Below are 19,266 nucleotides of genomic sequence, written 5' to 3'. Positions count from 1 at the left end.
TAGCATGCCATAAAAAAATTTCATTCTTAAACCCAAAATTTAAGGAGTTCTTTAAGCATTGCAAAAGTACTCATAGTCATTTTTATATTTACATTTGGGAAAAATTGTATTTTAATGCTAGTCAAATTCTATATCATTTAGAAATCTTTACATACAAGTACTCTTCACATTATAAAAAAAGTATGCTCTTAGGAACATGTTTTCATACGAGACAAACAGTGAGAGCTTAAATGTTTCTTAAGACCAAGTATAAGGGATTATACATTACAAAAGACTTGAAGTTGGCATTTTCCTAATTGTTTTCAATGTTTTATAGATTCCTTGTAAGCTTTATGGTAGATGCCAGAGGTGGTGCCATGCGAGGATGTCGTCATTCTGGAGTTAGGGTAATTATTCCTCCAAGGAAAGCTCCAATGCCTATGCGAATAACTTGTAGGTATTTGAGGAAAGAGAAATTGGCATACCCCCCTCCATTAATGGAAGGAGAGGCCTGTGCTTCACGTATTCTTGAAGTTGGTCCTGCTGGTGCAAAATTTCTTGGGCAAGTATGTTTTTATTTATTGAAAACTAAACATAGGAGCAAGGGGAAATAAAGACTATGCTAAGTCAGGGCTGCAACTAGATGCTTGATCAGCTGGGGCAAACACACATTTTGGTGCCCCCTTGTAATGTTGAAAGAGTTTTGAAGGTGAAACTTGCTCTCCATCTGGTTCAGTCTCTAGGGTCCTGGACCTGCCTGCTCCCCTTAGTTGCAGTCCTGTTCCAAGTGTCCAACAACTGGCAACTATTTCTTAGTAAAACTATGAATATTAATCAGTCATTTGGTTTTTTCTCTTAAAATTTTGAAGCTAATAAATTTATTTTCCTGATTATAATTTTTTATGAATACATCGAAACTGACTTCACGCACACAGGCGTGCTTAACTGTGCTTTTAAATCATCAATAAAAGAAATTTATAATTGAAATAATTATTGATTAGTTAATAAAAATTGAAATAATTGAAAATTGCCATGATGGCATATGCCATTGTAGCCAGTTGACTGATTAAAAAACTACAGAGGGAATACATTTTTTTTTATTTATATGCATAAAATTTCAAAGTTGATCTCTTACAGATGTTTTTGTTTGCTATGTATGCTTATGATTGTATTATTTTCAGACCTGTCATAATTGAAGTTCCACATTTTGCTTCACTTCGAGGTCGTGAGCGAGAAATAATGATACTTCGCAGTGACAATGGTGAAACTTGGAGGGAACACACCCTGGAAGCATCTGATGATGCAGTTCACGATGTATTCAATGAGAGTTTTGAAGGAGAGGGTAATATTTGGGCAATGTCTTTTGTAAATTAATTGCTTGTTTAAAATTAGGTATTCTAGATTTAGACTAAATGTGAGATTTCTTTTCTAATAGTTCAAATTTATTTTTTATTTTACAATCTTCTAACCACATATATTAGCTAAGTTATGTAAGGCGATATGTATAAGGTTTGTTCAAAAGTATCCTACCATAATTTTTCATTTGTACACCAATGAAGCTATTGAGGCATGGTTTGATACAGGTATGTAGGCAATCCTAGTGCACATGCTTGAATTTTTACCTGCTTGCAGAAGTTGCCAGTCATTGGTAGACCATCAATGAATGAGGAAGAGTGAGTGCTGTCACATTTCCATTTTTGACAAAATTGCAGTATAAATTTGAACAATACTACTGCATTAAATTTTGTTTGAAGCCTGACAATTTCTCAGTGAAAACAATTCGCAAGATTCAACAGACCTTCAGGGATGAAGAAATGGGCACCACAGAGAATAAAGTAGTGGTACAACTGCTTCAAAGATGGTCGCACATCAATGAAGGGAAGCACGTTCTGTTTAGGCCACCCAACATCCAGAAATTAGATTGTTATTGCTCAAGTAAGTACTCTGGTGATGAGGATAATTGAATCACAATCAAAGAACTTGCAGGTGATGGGGAGTGTTATCATCGGATCCATTCATTCCATTTCGACTGATTTGGTCTTCAGGAGATGTGATGCCTCTCATTTTGACCATCGTCTTTAAGTGACTACATCTTCAGTGACGTTGTTCATAAAGAGTATGCATGCCACAATTATCACTTAAGAATCCTACCAAGACGTTCTGCATCTTCACTGGCAGCTCCATCGCAATTAATGTAGTAACATTGTTCAAGTTTTTCCTGCCATGTTGTCAAAAACAAAAATGCAACTGCGCTCACATTTCATTCATCGGTAGTCTGCTAATGACTGGCAGCTTCTGCAGGCAGGAAAAAAATTCAAGCCTACACAATAGAACATATATGCATGAAACCATGCCTCCCCAGCTTCATTGGCATAAGAATTGTGGTTGAATACTTTTTGAACAAGCCTCGTGTATTAGATATTAAAAAATTACATCAAATAAAGATTGTGTGATTGATGTTCAAAATGTGTGCGGAATGTTTCTGATGATGTAAACTACAATGACTTCTAAGCAATGCTTAGATCACCCCTTGATAGATTTTGCATTTGAAAAACTTGCAGCTTGAATGGATTTCAAGTTCATTTGTTGTCTATAAAGACACACATAAAGTATCTGGTTGGTTGGTTCCTTGAAATCAATTCAGTTGAAATCATTCATCAACTATTATTTCACATGGTATATTATCAAATTTATCCAGTGAGTTTGTGCACAAGCCAAATGTTTGCTGCTCAATATCAGATTAGAGCAATGTATTAGAAAAATTAACTCTTTTCAAGATATATTTACATTGTTTAAAATTAAATTGTTTACAATACAGGTTTTTTGCTTACATTTAAACTTATTCAGTTATTTATTGACAAAAATTAAAAGTTACTAATTATAGTGATTTTTTTTTTTTAACATGTATACTTGTAGATATGTCATAATGAGCAGTAATTAATTTAATTTTTATTCTTTAGAACTAAATGCTCTGGATGATTTGAACACCAATCGAATCACTCGGATTCTCACAACAGACTTCCCACAATACTTTGCTATTGTCACCCGTATAAGGCAAGAGGTACATGCCATTGGCTCAGAAGGTGGCATGGTGAGCTCCACTGTGGTGCCGCAAGTCCAAGCCATATTTTCTGAAGGGGCACTGACTAAGAAGATCAAAGTAGGCCTTCAGGTAAACAATGCACATTCTGCAGATGCCAATGAAAGCATTACTTCCCATAACCTGAATAATGTGTTTGAGCCACGGGAAACACCTCCTGTGCAGAAAAAAAGATTCGCCCGTAAGCCCCAGAAGAAGAGGGCTGGTTTTTTTGCCGAGTTAGTTCAACGAACTTGGCCAAAATTAGAGCTCTTCTCTTTTATGTGATAATTTTTTAGTTTCCTTTAATTTACTAGTCATTTTTTGGAAATATTTTCAATGATATGTGCAATTATTTGCATTTTTACATCGTCTTGCAGCAGATTTTTCATTTTCCTGTTCTTTTTAAAATCAGTAGGATTATTTTCATAAATTAAACTAATGAGTTATATTTTCTCCTTGTTGAAAGAGGTGATTTATGGAATAGCGCAGGAAAGTCTGTGGCACTTTTTGCAAAATGTAAAAGGAATGGCTTATGCTAGAGATTTCCCTAAATTTTCAGATTAAATTTGAAAATTATTCCAAATAGAAGTATTTTGAGCTATACAAATCTATAGAACATTTCACATCTTTTATAATCAAGATAGAAGTGAGTAAAAGAAATCGTGCTGTGGTATCACTTGAATAACTAGATTGAACTTTGAACATTTTCAGTATGTGTGTATATACAGTGAAGCCTTTTTTTGATGTCCAAACTCTTTTCCTGGCTAGTTTTTCTTTAAACGAACGATAGTATCATTACAAAAATCAACCCTATTCTGCTGTTATATTTTTAATCAATAAGATATGAAAAGCTTCTGCTTGTTTTAGATTTCTGTTATCCCGTTTTTTCCCCCATCTTAGAATGATCCTCAGCTTCTGCTGCTGGTCAGATAGCTGAAGAAACAACCAGTTTAAACACAGATGAAAATGAGAAATCTAAGATAGTTTCATAAAATAGTAGACATCCTGTTAAGTCATCACTTGGTCAAGGGTCTTGTTTCTTCTTCCAATATAGTATGTTGGGAAAGCTCAAGTAGAAAGATTTGAAGTGCTTGTATATAAGATCGGTTGGCCCAATACTGATGCTGGGAAGTGGCTAGCAGCAGTATTGCTCTCCTATGACTCATTCCATCTCTGCTCATGAGAAAGCTCAGCTTAAAAATCTTATCTACATATAATATTAATTTTCTCTGTCTGTGTGTGTATATGTTCTCTCTACAAATATACAATTTTAGACTGATTGTTTCCTATATATGAAACAGGACCCAGATTGAACGAGTTAGTTCATCAGAGCAGGGCAAATGTCCAAAATGGGTGAAAAACCTTCGCGCAACAATGGATTTTGTCCCTCAACAATCACTTTTGGAATGTTTACTTTAGTTACTGTGATTCTCTGACAATGTGTCTGAGACATATTTACTCCTTTACAATGAAACAAATATAATTGTAATAAGATTTCTTGAAAATGTTTGCCACCCATGCAAACAAAATGTTGAAAGATAAAACTTTGTTATGTTGGACAAAAAACCTGGAAACTATGAATTTTACTTTCCTTCAACATGATTTGTCAGTTCTTCCATGCTGTCTACATTGAGAAATTCCAGGCTGTGCTGGATATTATAGCTAATAGGGGAATAAAATTGGAAGAGATTTTTTTAGAGCAAAGGACCATCTGGAGGCATCTGGTGATGGTTACTGAATTAAATGTGTTTTTGGCTGGATTTCAATGTTCTTCACCTGCTGACAGACCAATAAACGCAGCATGTACTCATATCTTTTTAGCCTGTCAGGCTTTGCTTCGTGCTGACTGGTCATTGCAAATTTTAAATGATATCTCATGAGTTTCTTGTACATGTCAGGAAGGGTGCAGTTAGTACTTGGTAAGGTTACCACCTGGGAACATCGTGTGCTGTTGGCATCACGTTTTGGACTGGGTTGCCATTCAGTTAGGATGTCCAGAAGGATGTGGTTGAACAAGAATGGCTGAATGATTCAAATCATTGTCACTGATTTTGTTGATGGCCACATGAGAACCAACTTGAGATTCATTGCTTCTTTTCAATTGTACGAAATTTGAGGTGAGCAAAAAATTGTTAAGGAAAATTTGAAATAGAATGAGGCAACTAAAAGTTCTTATTTTCATAAAATAAAAACTTATTGCCTCTTAAATTTGTAACTGCGGAATTTGGGATAAATTGCAAAAAATGAAATAGTGTGCATCACATTTTTGACTAAGTTCCCACCAAAGAGAGGTTTCACTGAAATTAGTTGAATGAATAAATGTTCAAATCACTTTTGTATTCTTAAACAAATTTATTCCCGCTCCTCCCATCATAATTTGAATTTAAGTGTGTCTATATGTGAATACTGCTGCAAGTTGAGATTTCAACTTGAATTTATTCGTGTCATATTTTTTAATGTCATTTTTAGTTTTTCCCATATGATTAAGTTTTTGTTACTGAAAGTCGTAACATTTTTACTTTTGTTATGTTGTTTACTTTTATTTTCATTGCAATTAGAAAATATATAAACAAATAAATTAGAACTTTATTGAATTTTGTATTTTTCAGTTTCAAATACATTGTAGGGTTGATTGTGATTATATTATTAATTTGTTTTTGTGTCAAGAATCAAATGTCAAAATAAATACAGACTTCATTCGAATTATGATGAAACATGAGTAAAGATAGTACAAAGTAACACACCTTACCTTTCAGTGTAAAGGTCTGTTACAGAGACGTGTGGTGTGATATACATTCTTGTATTATATTGTAAAAAGTACATCTTAGAATTATTTTCAAATTAGGTGTATTCAGACATATATACTGGTGAAAAAAATAAAACAAATATGCATTCCTACCTATATATACTATTTACTAATGCTATATTTGAATCATAAACATATAACACGTGTGTATGAGAGGGGAATCATTCAAGATGAGTAAAATTCGCAGAGTTCTCTTTTGTTATCAGAATAAATTTTACCTCTAAGATGAATAACAGCAAAATTGTAAGATAGTGTTATCTGTGAGGCAGCCCTTTAATTGTGATTCTCTTGAAATAAATAATATATATACTAATTGACAATCAATTTGTTATTTATTGATTCAGGTTTCAGCTTCTTAAGCTTTAATCAAATTTAGACATTGAATTGTCTGATTGTCATGTGTAACATCATTCAATATTGAAGTCAACTTTTTACATTTAATATAAAAAAGCCAATGTAAATATGACATACTAAAATGTCAAATTCAGTAGTAATTTTTTATTTTAAATCACCTTCAAATATGAGGGACGGGGAAAAATGATAGTGTAGAATTATGACTTCTTTCAATTAACTTTTGCAATTGAGGCAAAGAAAATTCATTAAATTATAATTCATATCATACGATCCATCCAACGTGTATAAAAAGAAATTTAGTACATTACTGATGATAAAATGCTGTGATGATCGATAGCTGTGTGTGCTTTCAGAAACTTTAAATTCTGGTACAGCATATAAAGCTAGAAAGAGACATACAGAAAGGATTTTTATGTCATTTATTTCTTAAAATTTTTGAAACCAATTTTAATCAAAGCTTTTCTGACTTCTGTAAAGTTATAATTTGTGATCTTAGTCTTAGCACAGACAGTTATGATATAACAGTACAATCTATTGGCACTGTTATTTTTTTACCCATGTTTTTGCCCTTTTTGATTTTGTGATTTTGGGTGAAATGTGTCTCAATATTCACTTGAGTTTATATTGCAATTTGTTGATGGCTGCCATATTTTTTAAAGTTTTTAAATAGTTTTAATTTTTTATTTTGCAATCAATACCACATTTACTGACATTGGTTCATTAGTTAATATGCAGAGATTGTTGTGTGCATAGGGATAGCATGTGCATGTATAAAATTTGAGGCATTATAATAAATTATTTTATCAGTTATTCGAATTAACTGGCACTTGATAAGAAAATATTTGTATAATTCATGCTATTTATAATTAGGTTCCCTAGGCTTAAACTGCTAGTAATAGAAAATTGAAAGTAATGTTGGAAGAAGCAGTGCTGTATAACTTTTCAAAGTGGGAAAGAGATGAAAATTTGTTTTGGGAAATAAAATTTAAATTATAGGCATTATGCTTAGATAGTCTTTGGTAAAGAATATTCCAAATATGCAGATGCCTCTCGGGAAATTTTTTATGCAATCAAAAGTGTTTGAGATTAATTGTTAGGTTTTTAAAATTTTAGCTATTTATTTTCTGACTTAAATAAGAATGCTCAGCAATTCTTTTTGTTTTTTCCCTTTTATATTTTGTCTTCAATTTTTCAATGAAACATCCTTGCTACTTTGGCATGAGTTTGCATTAAGTTTACAAGTACAAATCCACGAATGCAGATGAATGAAGAGATTGTGAAGATAATTCATGTGAACTGATATTTTTGTGTATCGTGTATAGTATTGACTTTTAAAATTGGATTTGGCTGGAAGTTTGGAACTCTCATGATAGCAGGTGTTATTGCTTGCAGAGCTTGTGTGATAAAAATGTGTGTGTTGATCAATTTAAAGTGGTATGTTTGAACTGATTGAGAAAGAAAGATTCTTAAATTATTTAAACTTTATTTCAAAATTGTATGAAATCTATAAATATGTGCAAAATGTTTAACCTGAAAAATTTTTTATTTTTACAGTAGGATGATTTTTGTTATTCAACGACATCATTTGTGTGATTATCATTCCACACTTGTATTTTTGCATGCCTTTTGCTTTCAGAGATCACTAATGGTGATGAGTAATCTTTAATTTCTCTAACTGGATTTTTTTGACTCCCTAATATTCTTTTTATCTGTTTGCAAATCTGTTAACTCAAAATATTAACAGCTATGTTTAACACATCTGAATAAATGTTATTCGCATGAGCTGAAGCCTTTGTCTGTGGAATTGTCTCTCTGCTTTTGATGTAAATGTATTTTTTCAATAAAGAAGCTTAGCTCTTGAATAATCTAGTTGTCTTTCCTTCTCCATCTTATTCACCTTTCGCTTATATTAACACAAGAAAATGCTTTTACCAAACACATTCTGACTGGCATGATAAGCATTAACTATATGGGGAGGTGATACTTTTTCTTCTCTGGGAATTTTGTGGTTGTGATAAGATTTCCATGCAGTGCTTTGAATCAAAGCTTCTTCACCTAAAATAACACTGTGCTAGTTTGCTGTGCACAATGAGATTTGTCACATGATCAAATTTTATGAAGCTTAAAAATCAGCACTTGTCTGCCATAGTATGAGTAAAAAAAAGAATTTGCACATTCTTTTGTGAATTTTTGAATTTTCTTATCTCTACCTAACTTATTATTTACTACATATATATGTACTGTATCTTAATGTAGAGGACGCATGAAAATGTTTTATTTTTTTCCTGTCTAACGTGAATCTAATGTGATCTATTCTATTGTATTATTTTCCTATCTGAAATATTTTTTGTGATATTGTAATTTTCTTGTATCAACATGAAATTTTGAAAAGAGAAATGTATGCATGTCGTGCGTTTGTAACTGTATTCTATCTTCTCATTGTAACATTATATTCATTCTACTTGTATTCTGTAGAAAATTTTGCATGAAATGTTTATTTTCTTGTATTCTTATCACTGCTAGATTAATTGGTCTCGAAAGTATTATCTGGAAATTATCTTTTTGATTGCCTCAGTTTAAAAAAACTTTCTTTCCTGCACTAAATCTATGATGATTTTTAATTCACACTGATTCATCATCTCTTGCTCACACTTGCAGCCATAATGTTTTTTAAAACAGTGTTAGAGATGAAAAATGTGTTGCATCTAAAACGTTTTTCAGCGTAAAGAAGTCCTTGCAATCAAATAAAAGTTTAAAGAACACGTATTTACAGATAATGGTACTTATAAATGCTTGTATTTTATACATATATGGAACTGATGTAAACAATTTTTACCATGAATGGTTTTATTTAAAAAGTTGATTCAGGAAAAAAAAATTAATTGCATCTGAGACTTTTATTGGGAAGGAATTTTCTTTTTACATGATAGATATATATATATAACCCATGCAACATAATTTTTGAGATATGAAATGTTCAAAGCTTGAAATATATATAAAAAATGAATGTTTCTATAAAAATTCTAAGTATGGAAATTTTTTATAGCATAAAAAATATTAAAAATTTATGTCTGTTAATCCCCAAGACATTCAAGTTTGTTTTCAACATGTGTAGTAGTGGGTCAATGGATTTCACTGCATATTGTTGTCACATCTTGAACAAAATGGGTAGTTAAAAAAAATATCAAATGCAAGATTTTTTTTAAAATCATTAAAAATTTTTGTCTTAATGGTTTGAAAATGCATCTATCCAGACTATTGGTGAATTAAATTGGTGCACATTTTAAAATAGAAAAAGTTTAAAAGCTTGAATGACAGATTATTAATATTTTTTGTAGCTTTATTTTCTCTTAAATTTAAATATATTAAGATAGTATCCCATTTTTTTTTTTGAAGCTAGAGGAATTTTTCTCCTTTGAGCAAAAATACATATACAGTCAAACCTCATTAATGAGTCACTCTTGGGAGAGCAAAAATATGACTTAGTAAGCGGAGTGACTCGTTAAACGGAGTAAGCCATAGCTTGCCAACTCCTGCTTGAGGACAATTGGGACTCCCAAAAAAATGCTCCGTTAAGCGGAGTGACGTGTTAACCGGGTGACGCACTAATGAGGTTTGACTGTACTTCAATGTGACAGCTGCCTAAATATATTAAAAGGCATATTTAAAAAAAAATTAAAATTACAAATTGTCTCTTTTTCCTATGAAATAATTTAAATTATTTTTTCAATTGAATGTATGCAAAAAACTTTAAATATTCCACCTGTCACATTTTCTTTTGTTCTTGGCAATAATTTCAAATGAGATCGATTGAAGATGACATTTGAGTATTTTGAATGAGTTGAAAATACTGATAAAGTGATTGCATCCTTTTCAATTTTATTCAACTTGCTGAACATTGTTGATGGTTTTTCTTAAACCATTTAAGCGGTATTGAAGAGATATCGTGGCTCCTTTAAAAGCCTCTAATTTCAGTATTGATAAGCTCAGATACTTCAAGATGATTTTTCAGTGGAATGCTCTTCCCTTACACCCTTAATTTACACCTGCTGAAAGTCTGAAGAAAGCCTTCATCAACCCTAGAATACTAACTAAAATAAAAACTGCATATTAATCACCTATTCATCTATGTTTCTGAGGGCGTAGAGTTAGCATTCTAGGGTTAACAAAGATATCGCGTTTGAAAAGGGGTTAGTGGTTTCTGCTGTGCCGCTTAAAGGGTTAAAAACAAAGTTTTTTGCATATTTGTTTGTCATACTATCAATTGCTTTGTGCATTAATTGAAACTGTTGTAAGTGCAGAAAAATTGGTGAGTTTTATATTTTGTTTTATTTCTCTTGCATGAAATTTTATTAATGCATGCTTGAGGTTAAAATAGTTTACCAATTCACATATAACTTTGAGGAACTTGCTTGCTGCGAGATGTCTGGAAGATATTTGAATAACTGAAGTTGGAGAATTGCTTTTATAGCAGTCTAGTTTCAACAGTTAATTAAATTCCCACATTATAATTTCAAGGTTTTTTGTTTATTGTGTTTATACATATTGTTGAATGTATATTAGTTAGAAAAAAATTGAAATTTTAATAATACTGTGACTATATGATTTGTCAGGGTGTGTCTTGACTGTGATCTTTATGTGAACTCTTCTGTTTTGGAATCCAACAGGCTCAACCAATACCTCCAGAGCTTGTTGCAAAGCTGTTAGGCAACAGGGTCGCAGTAAGTCCAATCGTTACAGTAGAACCGAGAAGGCGCAAGTTCCACAAGCCAATAACTTTAACCATACCAGTACCTCAAGCTGCCATGAAAGGCATGATAAATCAGTACACTAGTGATGCATCCACATTAAGGTTGCTGTGCAGCATAACAGGTAGTACTAAGACAGGTTTGTCTCCCTTTCTGTCTGCTATCGCTTTTCTTCCTTTCTTTTTTTCTCCTTTCTTTCTATTTTTTACTTGATTGCTTCGCAGTGTGTGTGTATTCGTTAAACGTAGAGTCAGCTTTCTGCCAGCTTTTACTAACGCTGTTGAAAGTTCTTCATGGAACTGGCCATTTTCCCTATCACTTTATGGAATGGGCCACTCTTTCTTTGCTCTTCTGCTTAATATCTAATTTTCTTTGTACTACAATATTTATTATACAAGGTTGGCTCACATTATTGCTACTATCTCTCACTTCCAACATCAACAGAGTGTAGTTAATAAAATGAGGGTGTAAATGCACCCAACTAGCCCACTTTCATATGGTGCAGTAGAACTAGTGTGGTACCAAAACGTCAAGTCATTTACACGAATTAGGTATGTTGATCTTCCTTAAAAAAACATTCATCCATGAATACTGACTCGTACTTGAACTCTAAATGCTTCATATCTCACAAAATATAAAGAGTGAATAAATGTTTATGATGATACTCATTAGATCAAGTACAAGATTTTAAGGGGATGTAATACACAATATATAAGCTTATCATTCAATGTTAATATGTATAGGATCAAGATACATGATTAAATCATATGGGCTAAAAATGAAAACGCATGAATTGGACACTGAAAACAGGAAAATTCAACTATTTTAGATTAAGGAAAAAGTTCGTCTCAGAAAAAAACTTCACGTCTGAAAATTGAATGATATAAAAATACAATTTTATACTTGTTCCTTATGAGCTCTATTGGTATATTTGTCATGGTATTTCAAGATCGACGTCATTGTAGAATAATATGACTACTCTCTTCTCACTTACCTAACTTTACAAATTCATAAATTTTTTGACATGAATTTATTGTTAGCTAAGATCGATTCACTTAAATATACCAATGGAGGACAACAGAAAGAGGTGGTCTAGGCAGATTTTCAAAAAATTATTAGAGAAACCTGTATAAACTGAACGACAAGAGACAAATTATTTTCCCTTCCAGACAGGTTTCCGTTTTATAAAAATGCATACTAAAATATATGCAGTGGTTTATTTTTGTTAAACAATATTCTTAAAATTTAAGGTTCCCAAACCACTATATACCAACAAGTATCAAGCAGACATGCATATCATATTGAATTTTTTCATGCTTGCTTTTTCAAATTGCGATACATTTGAAATTTCATAGTTAATGCAGTACTAGATAAACTTCAATATAAAACGTTCTCCTGAATAGCAAGCAATAGAATGAACACTTTTGCCAAAAATGAAAGTTTTTGAATATTTAAAGTAAAATTTGAGAAACTGCAGCTTTTTCAAAAATAATGACAATAAGATAAGCAACCAATAACTTTTTTAAAGCAAGATTATATGTCTCTAACACTTACATTTTGCTTTTCTCTTGCCCCTATGACCTCCATTTTTGTGTTCAAACCCATGACATGCTTTTCTGCAGCTGGTCGTCATCTCTGCACTGAATGAACTACATGTACTAAGAAACATTATTGTTAAATTGTGAGCAATAATAGTCACCCAAACTAGTTTAAATAGAAATTAAGATTTTACCAAAAAACGAGTGCTTTCTAACAAAAGCCACAATTTCAATCAAAGATAAAATGCTAAATGGGCTTTTACTAAATTTTGAATAGTTCGCAGATGGATAATAAGAATTCATTGGGTTTTCAAGAAGAGTTTCATAAGAGAAAAGGGGAATCAGTATGACTTTACTTTCTCCCATTCCAAAGATAAAAACTTGAACTTGGCCAAAAATTCAGTTTCTGCAGGTTTTTTTAAATATAAAAATTGACTCAATATGCCTTCTTTTTCTGCATTACAGTTTGTCTTAAAGAGGTCTCCCTATAATTGAAAAAGCATTAGTTATCCACTAGACTATTTTTCTGTTTCGTTCAAGACAGGTTTGTCTCACGCAGTGGCCCTCTCAGAGGTTTCTTTGTATTTACAAATTAATTTAAAAAAAAATTCCAACCTGTGAAAAAAAAAAAAAAAACTGCCCGTGATATGTAGCAACATATCATCCACACTGAGAAATTCACGTTTTCATCCTGTAATTCATGAGTTATACGCTGGAAAATATTGTAGCAGATTTAATAAAAAAACTATTTTTTTTCTTCCATGGGAAGTTATATTGATTTTTTTATGACGGAAAAACATCTTGATTTTTAATAGAGTATTATAGACCTTTAATTTAAATGCAGAAAGCTTGACTGTTTTTGTGCTATCTACATTGTTTATTGCACATAGACACTGATAATCTGGAGTTCAGATCATTAAGACTGACTTTTATTGATTATAAATAATTTTTTTGAATACATATAAATACTGGAACATTCCTTACTTTTGACGTTTTAGTTTTTGTCCGCATGTGTTCACTGTATATAGGGTCAAGCCAAAACATTAAAACCTGTGCAGTACGGGAAATACATGCTTTCTGTAGCAAACACATCTGGTGGAGGTAATTGTAACGAAGGCAAATACAAAACCTTAGTTAATGCTCAGATGAGAAGATACAGTGAAAAATATACATATGAAATGGAATGTCAGGAGACAAATAATGTTTCATGGATTTTCGTTTTATCAGGATCGCATCAAAGCACTAATCATCGAACAGACTGTTTGATTCTGTTCAACACAGGTTCCCATCACATATAGTATTATTCTCACTCACTTACTCACTTTATCTGATTCTGATAAAAGCAGATATTCATGGCTCAAAGCCCAGAAAAGAACATGGAAAAAATAATGATGCTAGCATGATAGTCATGCAATAGTTAGTATGCATCATAGATAGTATAAAACAAGTGGTACTTTAAGAAAGAACAAAGTACCACTTTGTTCTTTCTTTGTTTTAAGTTAGACAAGAACTGATAAAAACCAGTTCGTGTTGAGGGTTTATTAATGCCAGAGGAAAAAATATAGGCTTTCTTGTCTCGGCTGTAGTGTCAGGAGGAATATTGAGGGACATCTCATGTGAATTCATGAGGGTGATCAGGACAAGTGTCAGTACTTACTGGTCGAAGTCAATCATAACACATCACTTCACTTTTGAAATATAGATGGCAGCACTGAAAAATAAAACACAGCAATACATATGCACTCAGACTTAGGTACACATACATTTACACTTCCTGCACAAACTGCTTGGTAGTAAATCACCCATATATGGTGATAACTTGAGTTGTGCATGGTTTAAAAGAAAAAAGTACTTACTGTACGCAGAAAATTTTTTGGGGGTTTCAATTTTTTCTTCTCAGTTTGGGGGGGGGGGGGGGGTGGTAAGTTTTTTTCCTGCAAAATAAACACTATAATCTCGGCTTGGAGGGTGGGGGGGATTAGCACCCCAAAACCCCCTTTGCATATGCCAATGCTGATCATTGTATTTTGTTGAATTGGAAGTCCATTCAAATATCATATTAGGCGGTTTGGTTTGACTGTCTTATTTCTGCCCGACTTTAAGAGAGCTGATTTTCCATTATCATTGAAAAATGTTTTTGGAGGAATCTTGAAAACAAATCTTTGGGAGTGGTTGTTTATTTTGAATTATTTTATTGAAAAAATATTTGTTGAATTACATATTTTTTATTTCCAATCAAGGCAATGCTTTAATGTAATGCAGTCAGAGATATACAATTAAATTATAGATTGAGGTTTTTTTTAAACTGATGTAACACCTTAAAATATGCATGTTACAGCAGTGGTTTTTTTTTTGATATGTGTAATCGGCGCTTTTTGCAGCATTAAAAAAAGACACTTCTGAAGTGCTGTAATATTTTTCTGTTAGGCTTATTACTGGCATTTGAATTCAGGCCATCAGTGTTGTTTTTATTTGCTTTGTTTACTTTGTTGCAGTTTTTGCTCAGCTATGTTTGAGCTTCTGTATGCACAAAAGCTTGGTGCAGTGTGTTTAGAATTTTACAGAAAAAAATCAAGATACATATTTTTATACTTGTATATATATGTATGTGCACAATCACTTCACAACTGTTCAACAAATTATTTCAGAAAAGCGTGGCATCATGAGGAAAGTCTTTTTGAACTGATACATCCTGTACCATTTTATTTTCTTACTTTATTGATTCGGTCTGTGCATTGTGCAGATGTCATATTTCCATGAAACATTTTTCATAATTTTTTTTTAAGGTGGAACTACAAAAGCACAATGGGAGGATGTGACTGGCTCAACGCCTCTCACTTTGGTCAATGACTGTGTATCTTTCACAACTACAGTCTCTGCCAGGTAAAAACCTTGATCAGAAATGCTATATGCAAGTTTTATTTTGTTTTCCCCCAATATATACATATGCTACTGCCAACATTGGAATTTGCCTGGCCAGTGTCAGAATTTATGGCTTTTGCCGGGCCCCTATAATGTTCCCTGTGATGCAGGGTCATATCCATGTTGGCATAATTGTTTTGTGATAATTACTGCCATTTCTAATTTTTTTACCCAATGCAAACCTAATGAATAAAGAATAAGAATATCAATATCTAGGGGATTGATATGTAAGAATAAAATATATGGGATATATATCTATACGTAGGGGCCAAAAACCCAAAATTTATATATTGGCCAGGTCAACTGAACCAGCTAGTTCATGAACTGGCAAATTTCAGGCTTTTTCAGTTACATATGAGGGGGTTCACAACTATAGTAGACCAAGTCCATTCGTCTTTATCATATGGGATAATGACACCTTAAAGTTCTTGTAAAAATTCTGCTTGTACAAATTTTGTAAAAACAGGGAGCTAAAAAAATTAATTTTAAATGAAGTTTGGAATATTTAATTCTTTTACATCACTTGAACTGAACTACTTGTCTATCAAAGATTTTAAGGTGTTATTACCTATAATAAAGATAAATGGACTTGGTCTAGTACAGTTGTGAACCTCTCATATACATTTATATATATATAATTTGGAAAATTTGGGGGAAAAAAAAACCTGTTAAATGTGTCAGTTTTTCCACACGTAATGCTGTTTTTTTCCCAAATTTCTTCCATTTTTCAAATTCAAATATTTCAGTGAATATTACTTGAAAAAGGGAATTTTTTTTGTTGGCATCAGGAGGGCAACAACTAATTGGATTTTGAGGCATACAGGTACTGTATAAAAAGTTCATTTTTTAAATTTTAATAACTAAACAACCCCTTGAAACATGAATGACGTATCTGAGTACTATATGGTATTTAAAAACTTTTTCTAATTGGAGGTATACCTCTAGGATCAACGGTTCATCAATAAAATGTCATACTCCCCATTTGCTATGTATCCTGTGTATGATATGTATCTCTTACTTTGTGTGCTGAAAGTTGGTGGTGTAAGTCAAGGCTGTACAAATCCCAAGAAAATTCAAGTACCAGAACAATTTTCTAGTCACCATGGTAAACTAGCACCTGGGATTTGTCCAGCATTGATGTAAGGGTTTATAACAGAATTTGTTAGTAATTTTTTATTCTGCATCTTGTGTGCAAAACGTATGCAAGAAGGAAAGATGTGTATTTATATTTTTTTGGAAACATTTAAAATATGGCTGTGTATGTTGATATTTTTTTGGAAACATTTTATGCAGGGCCATCTTAAAGCAGGGGTTTACCTGGGAGCTGCCCAGATTTCTGTTGGTGAATGGGGGAGCTAGATTATCTAACATAGCCATCTATCCAGCTTTTATAGAATCTTGGTGCAATACTCTGCCAGGAAGCTCCATAGCACTTCAAAGTTGACTGTTTTCGTTGAACCCGTTTTGCAGGTTAGAATTAGAGCACTCCTGCTATGTGGGTTGGTAAAGACTCTTGGTCAATTTTTTTTCTCCTTAAAAACTGAGATCTGCATATTAGTCAACTTTTCCCAATATAGGAACAAATTTTTGAATGAAAACCTCAGCTTATACATGAGTATACAAGGTGAACATGTTTTTGATTAAAAAATTAGGAAATTCTTACTGTGTCTAGATTTCAGTGATATTTATTGTATTAATTTGTTGTAAAGCAGCGTTTCTCCACATATGGTCTGTGATGATGGTACAGGTGGTTTGCAGGCAGACTTGATCATTTTAATTCTAACTAAATTAAAAAATGTTTTTATCAATATTAAGTAATATTCTTTTGGGTTCAAATGAAAATTAAACTTTTATACTTAGGGTAACCATATCTAATTGAGGAAAATACCATAAATTACAATACTAAATATGGAGTAAATTGTAGCCAACAAATTTGACAAATATTTTCCCACTAGTTAGCAATTTTAACAATAAAGTACTACTACTTAACCGAACATGCACTTCGTACATATTCCTATATGGAATTTCTAATGAATCAGCACATGCTGGAATGTGTGTTCTGAGTGTATGCTTGGCCCTCACATATTTATGTTGTCGAGTTGTGCTTGTTTTGTGTTCATGCTGCCATCTGTTTTCTATTTTTTTGGAGCAAAGATGGAAATGCTTGAATTTTCATGTTTTGTCAGTATCGTGTTGTAGGCCTCCCTGCGGAGAGACTTTTTCAAATGGGAAACAAAGTACTGCAGTGAATCATCGTAAACTGAATTATATTTCTTGCAAAAGCATTCATTATGACCGGGGACCATTTTCATTGAAAAAGTGAGTGAAACTGATCTGAAGTATGGCAAAATATGTCATAATGCCAATTGTTTCCTTAAACATTGCCACAAGTTGGCAAAGTCATCAATTGTTGCTGAAATGGCTAAAAGTGGAAAATGAACTACTAGCACTCGCAGTGAAATGAGTTTGCGGGAAAATTTTTTAATATCGAGACAAATATGTGAGAAGTAGTTATGTATATTCATAATTTCACATATTATAATTTATAAGTTATGAAAGCCATTGTATAACATTTACCTTGCATTTCCCGGTTCTTTATCAATTTTATCCCAGAGACCATCGAATGGATGACAACAATGAATGGAACAAGACTTTAGTTAAACTATAAATATTTATTCTATTAACTATTAGTATAACTTTAACAAACAATTATCACAATTAGCCCTTTCTCTTAGATGTTACAATGAGACAACAAAATAGAATGCTCTCACCGCTATGTCCAGATATTCACGTATTAGTTCACATCGTCCACAGGACAGTCCAAGATGTCTCAGCCAATCAGTGGCCTTCCGTACATCACGGCAGGAAACACCCCGACACTAGGTTCACACAATCATGCATTGAGGCTACAGGTCAGCCACTGCATAGGAAACTGGAGGCGGACGTCCAAGGGTAGCCAGTCTCGCCACTAATCAATCCGTAGGCGACGGGATCACGATGAGGTTGGACTATCACATGAAGTCAAGCGACGAGATGGGTGAAGTGCCAAAGGCACACCTTCCCAAATTTAACACATTGTTTTAACTGAGAGATGATCTGGCTCACACCTCAATTGGGCGTGACACCTGAGTGATGAAGACAGGAAGTTAATTGGAATTAGTAGTTGTTTATGCAGATCGGTCTGGTTTTTATACAGGAGTGTTCCCACAATGCTTCACGAAAGAACCAATCACAAGGTTGAAGATGCGATATTGAGCTTGCGTCCAATTTACATAACTTCATGAGAAAAGGAAATATAGTAAAAAGTACAACACAGAATCTGGCAACCAAATATAAAGCGGCGGCCAATCGGCGGACACACAATCCTGCCAATCAATCCAGGAAACAAAAAGGTAAAACAAACTAAAATCTATCAAAATGACTAGAATAAGGACAATTTCCACAGGGGCTTAAATGGTAATGTTACACCATCTTCATTCACCATTTTAAGTAAAGATTATGAACTCGAATGAGCTTCCTTGAAAAAAAAAATTGGACAACTGTATAAAGTTGGAATGGACAAAAATAAAGAAATTCCCCCCCCCATGAAATGCGGGACACATGGGTCACGTAGCTCATGTTGTAAGTTTGAGGTTCGTCGAATTGTACAAAGACCACAACAGACAAAATGCTCAACGAGATGGCTGAAGAAAGATGCCCATAAAAATATAGATGTCGAATACATACCGAAACTATATCAAATACCAACCCAAGATATTTTACTGGTCCCCCCGGCTTTAGAAAATACACTAAAAATGGTATATATATATATATATATATATATATACACATACATAC

General features: G+C 32.9%; 1 protein-coding gene across 13 annotated transcripts in view; it reads left to right on the top strand.

The window, feature by feature from the left end:
• Ank2 (Ankyrin 2) overlaps positions 1-19,266 on the top strand; it is a 162,650-nt gene that overhangs the window by 78,928 nt on the left and 64,456 nt on the right. For 10 of the 13 annotated variants that reach the window (XM_089231488.1, XM_089231494.1, XM_089231487.1 and 7 more), the window contains 5 exons: positions 317-541; positions 1,161-1,321; positions 2,940-3,151; positions 10,889-11,108; positions 15,294-15,390. In XM_089231488.1, coding sequence (XP_089087614.1) covers positions 317-541; positions 1,161-1,321; positions 2,940-3,151; positions 10,889-11,108; positions 15,294-15,390 — 915 coding nt within the window. The remainder of the gene's footprint in view (positions 1-316; positions 542-1,160; positions 1,322-2,939; positions 3,152-10,888; positions 11,109-15,293; positions 15,391-19,266) is intronic. The other 3 variants (XM_089231495.1, XM_089231489.1, XM_089231486.1) reach the window with 1 other exon arrangement.

The sequence above is a fragment of the Pholcus phalangioides genome, unplaced genomic scaffold (assembly GCF_987345545.1).
Source record: "Pholcus phalangioides strain wild (caught in Gottingen) unplaced genomic scaffold, Ppha-v1.0 ptg000004l_1, whole genome shotgun sequence".
NCBI lineage: Eukaryota > Metazoa > Arthropoda > Arachnida > Araneae > Pholcidae > Pholcus > Pholcus phalangioides.
The sequence above is the reverse complement of the archived record's forward strand: the minus strand, read 5'-3'. Positions and strand labels throughout refer to the sequence as shown.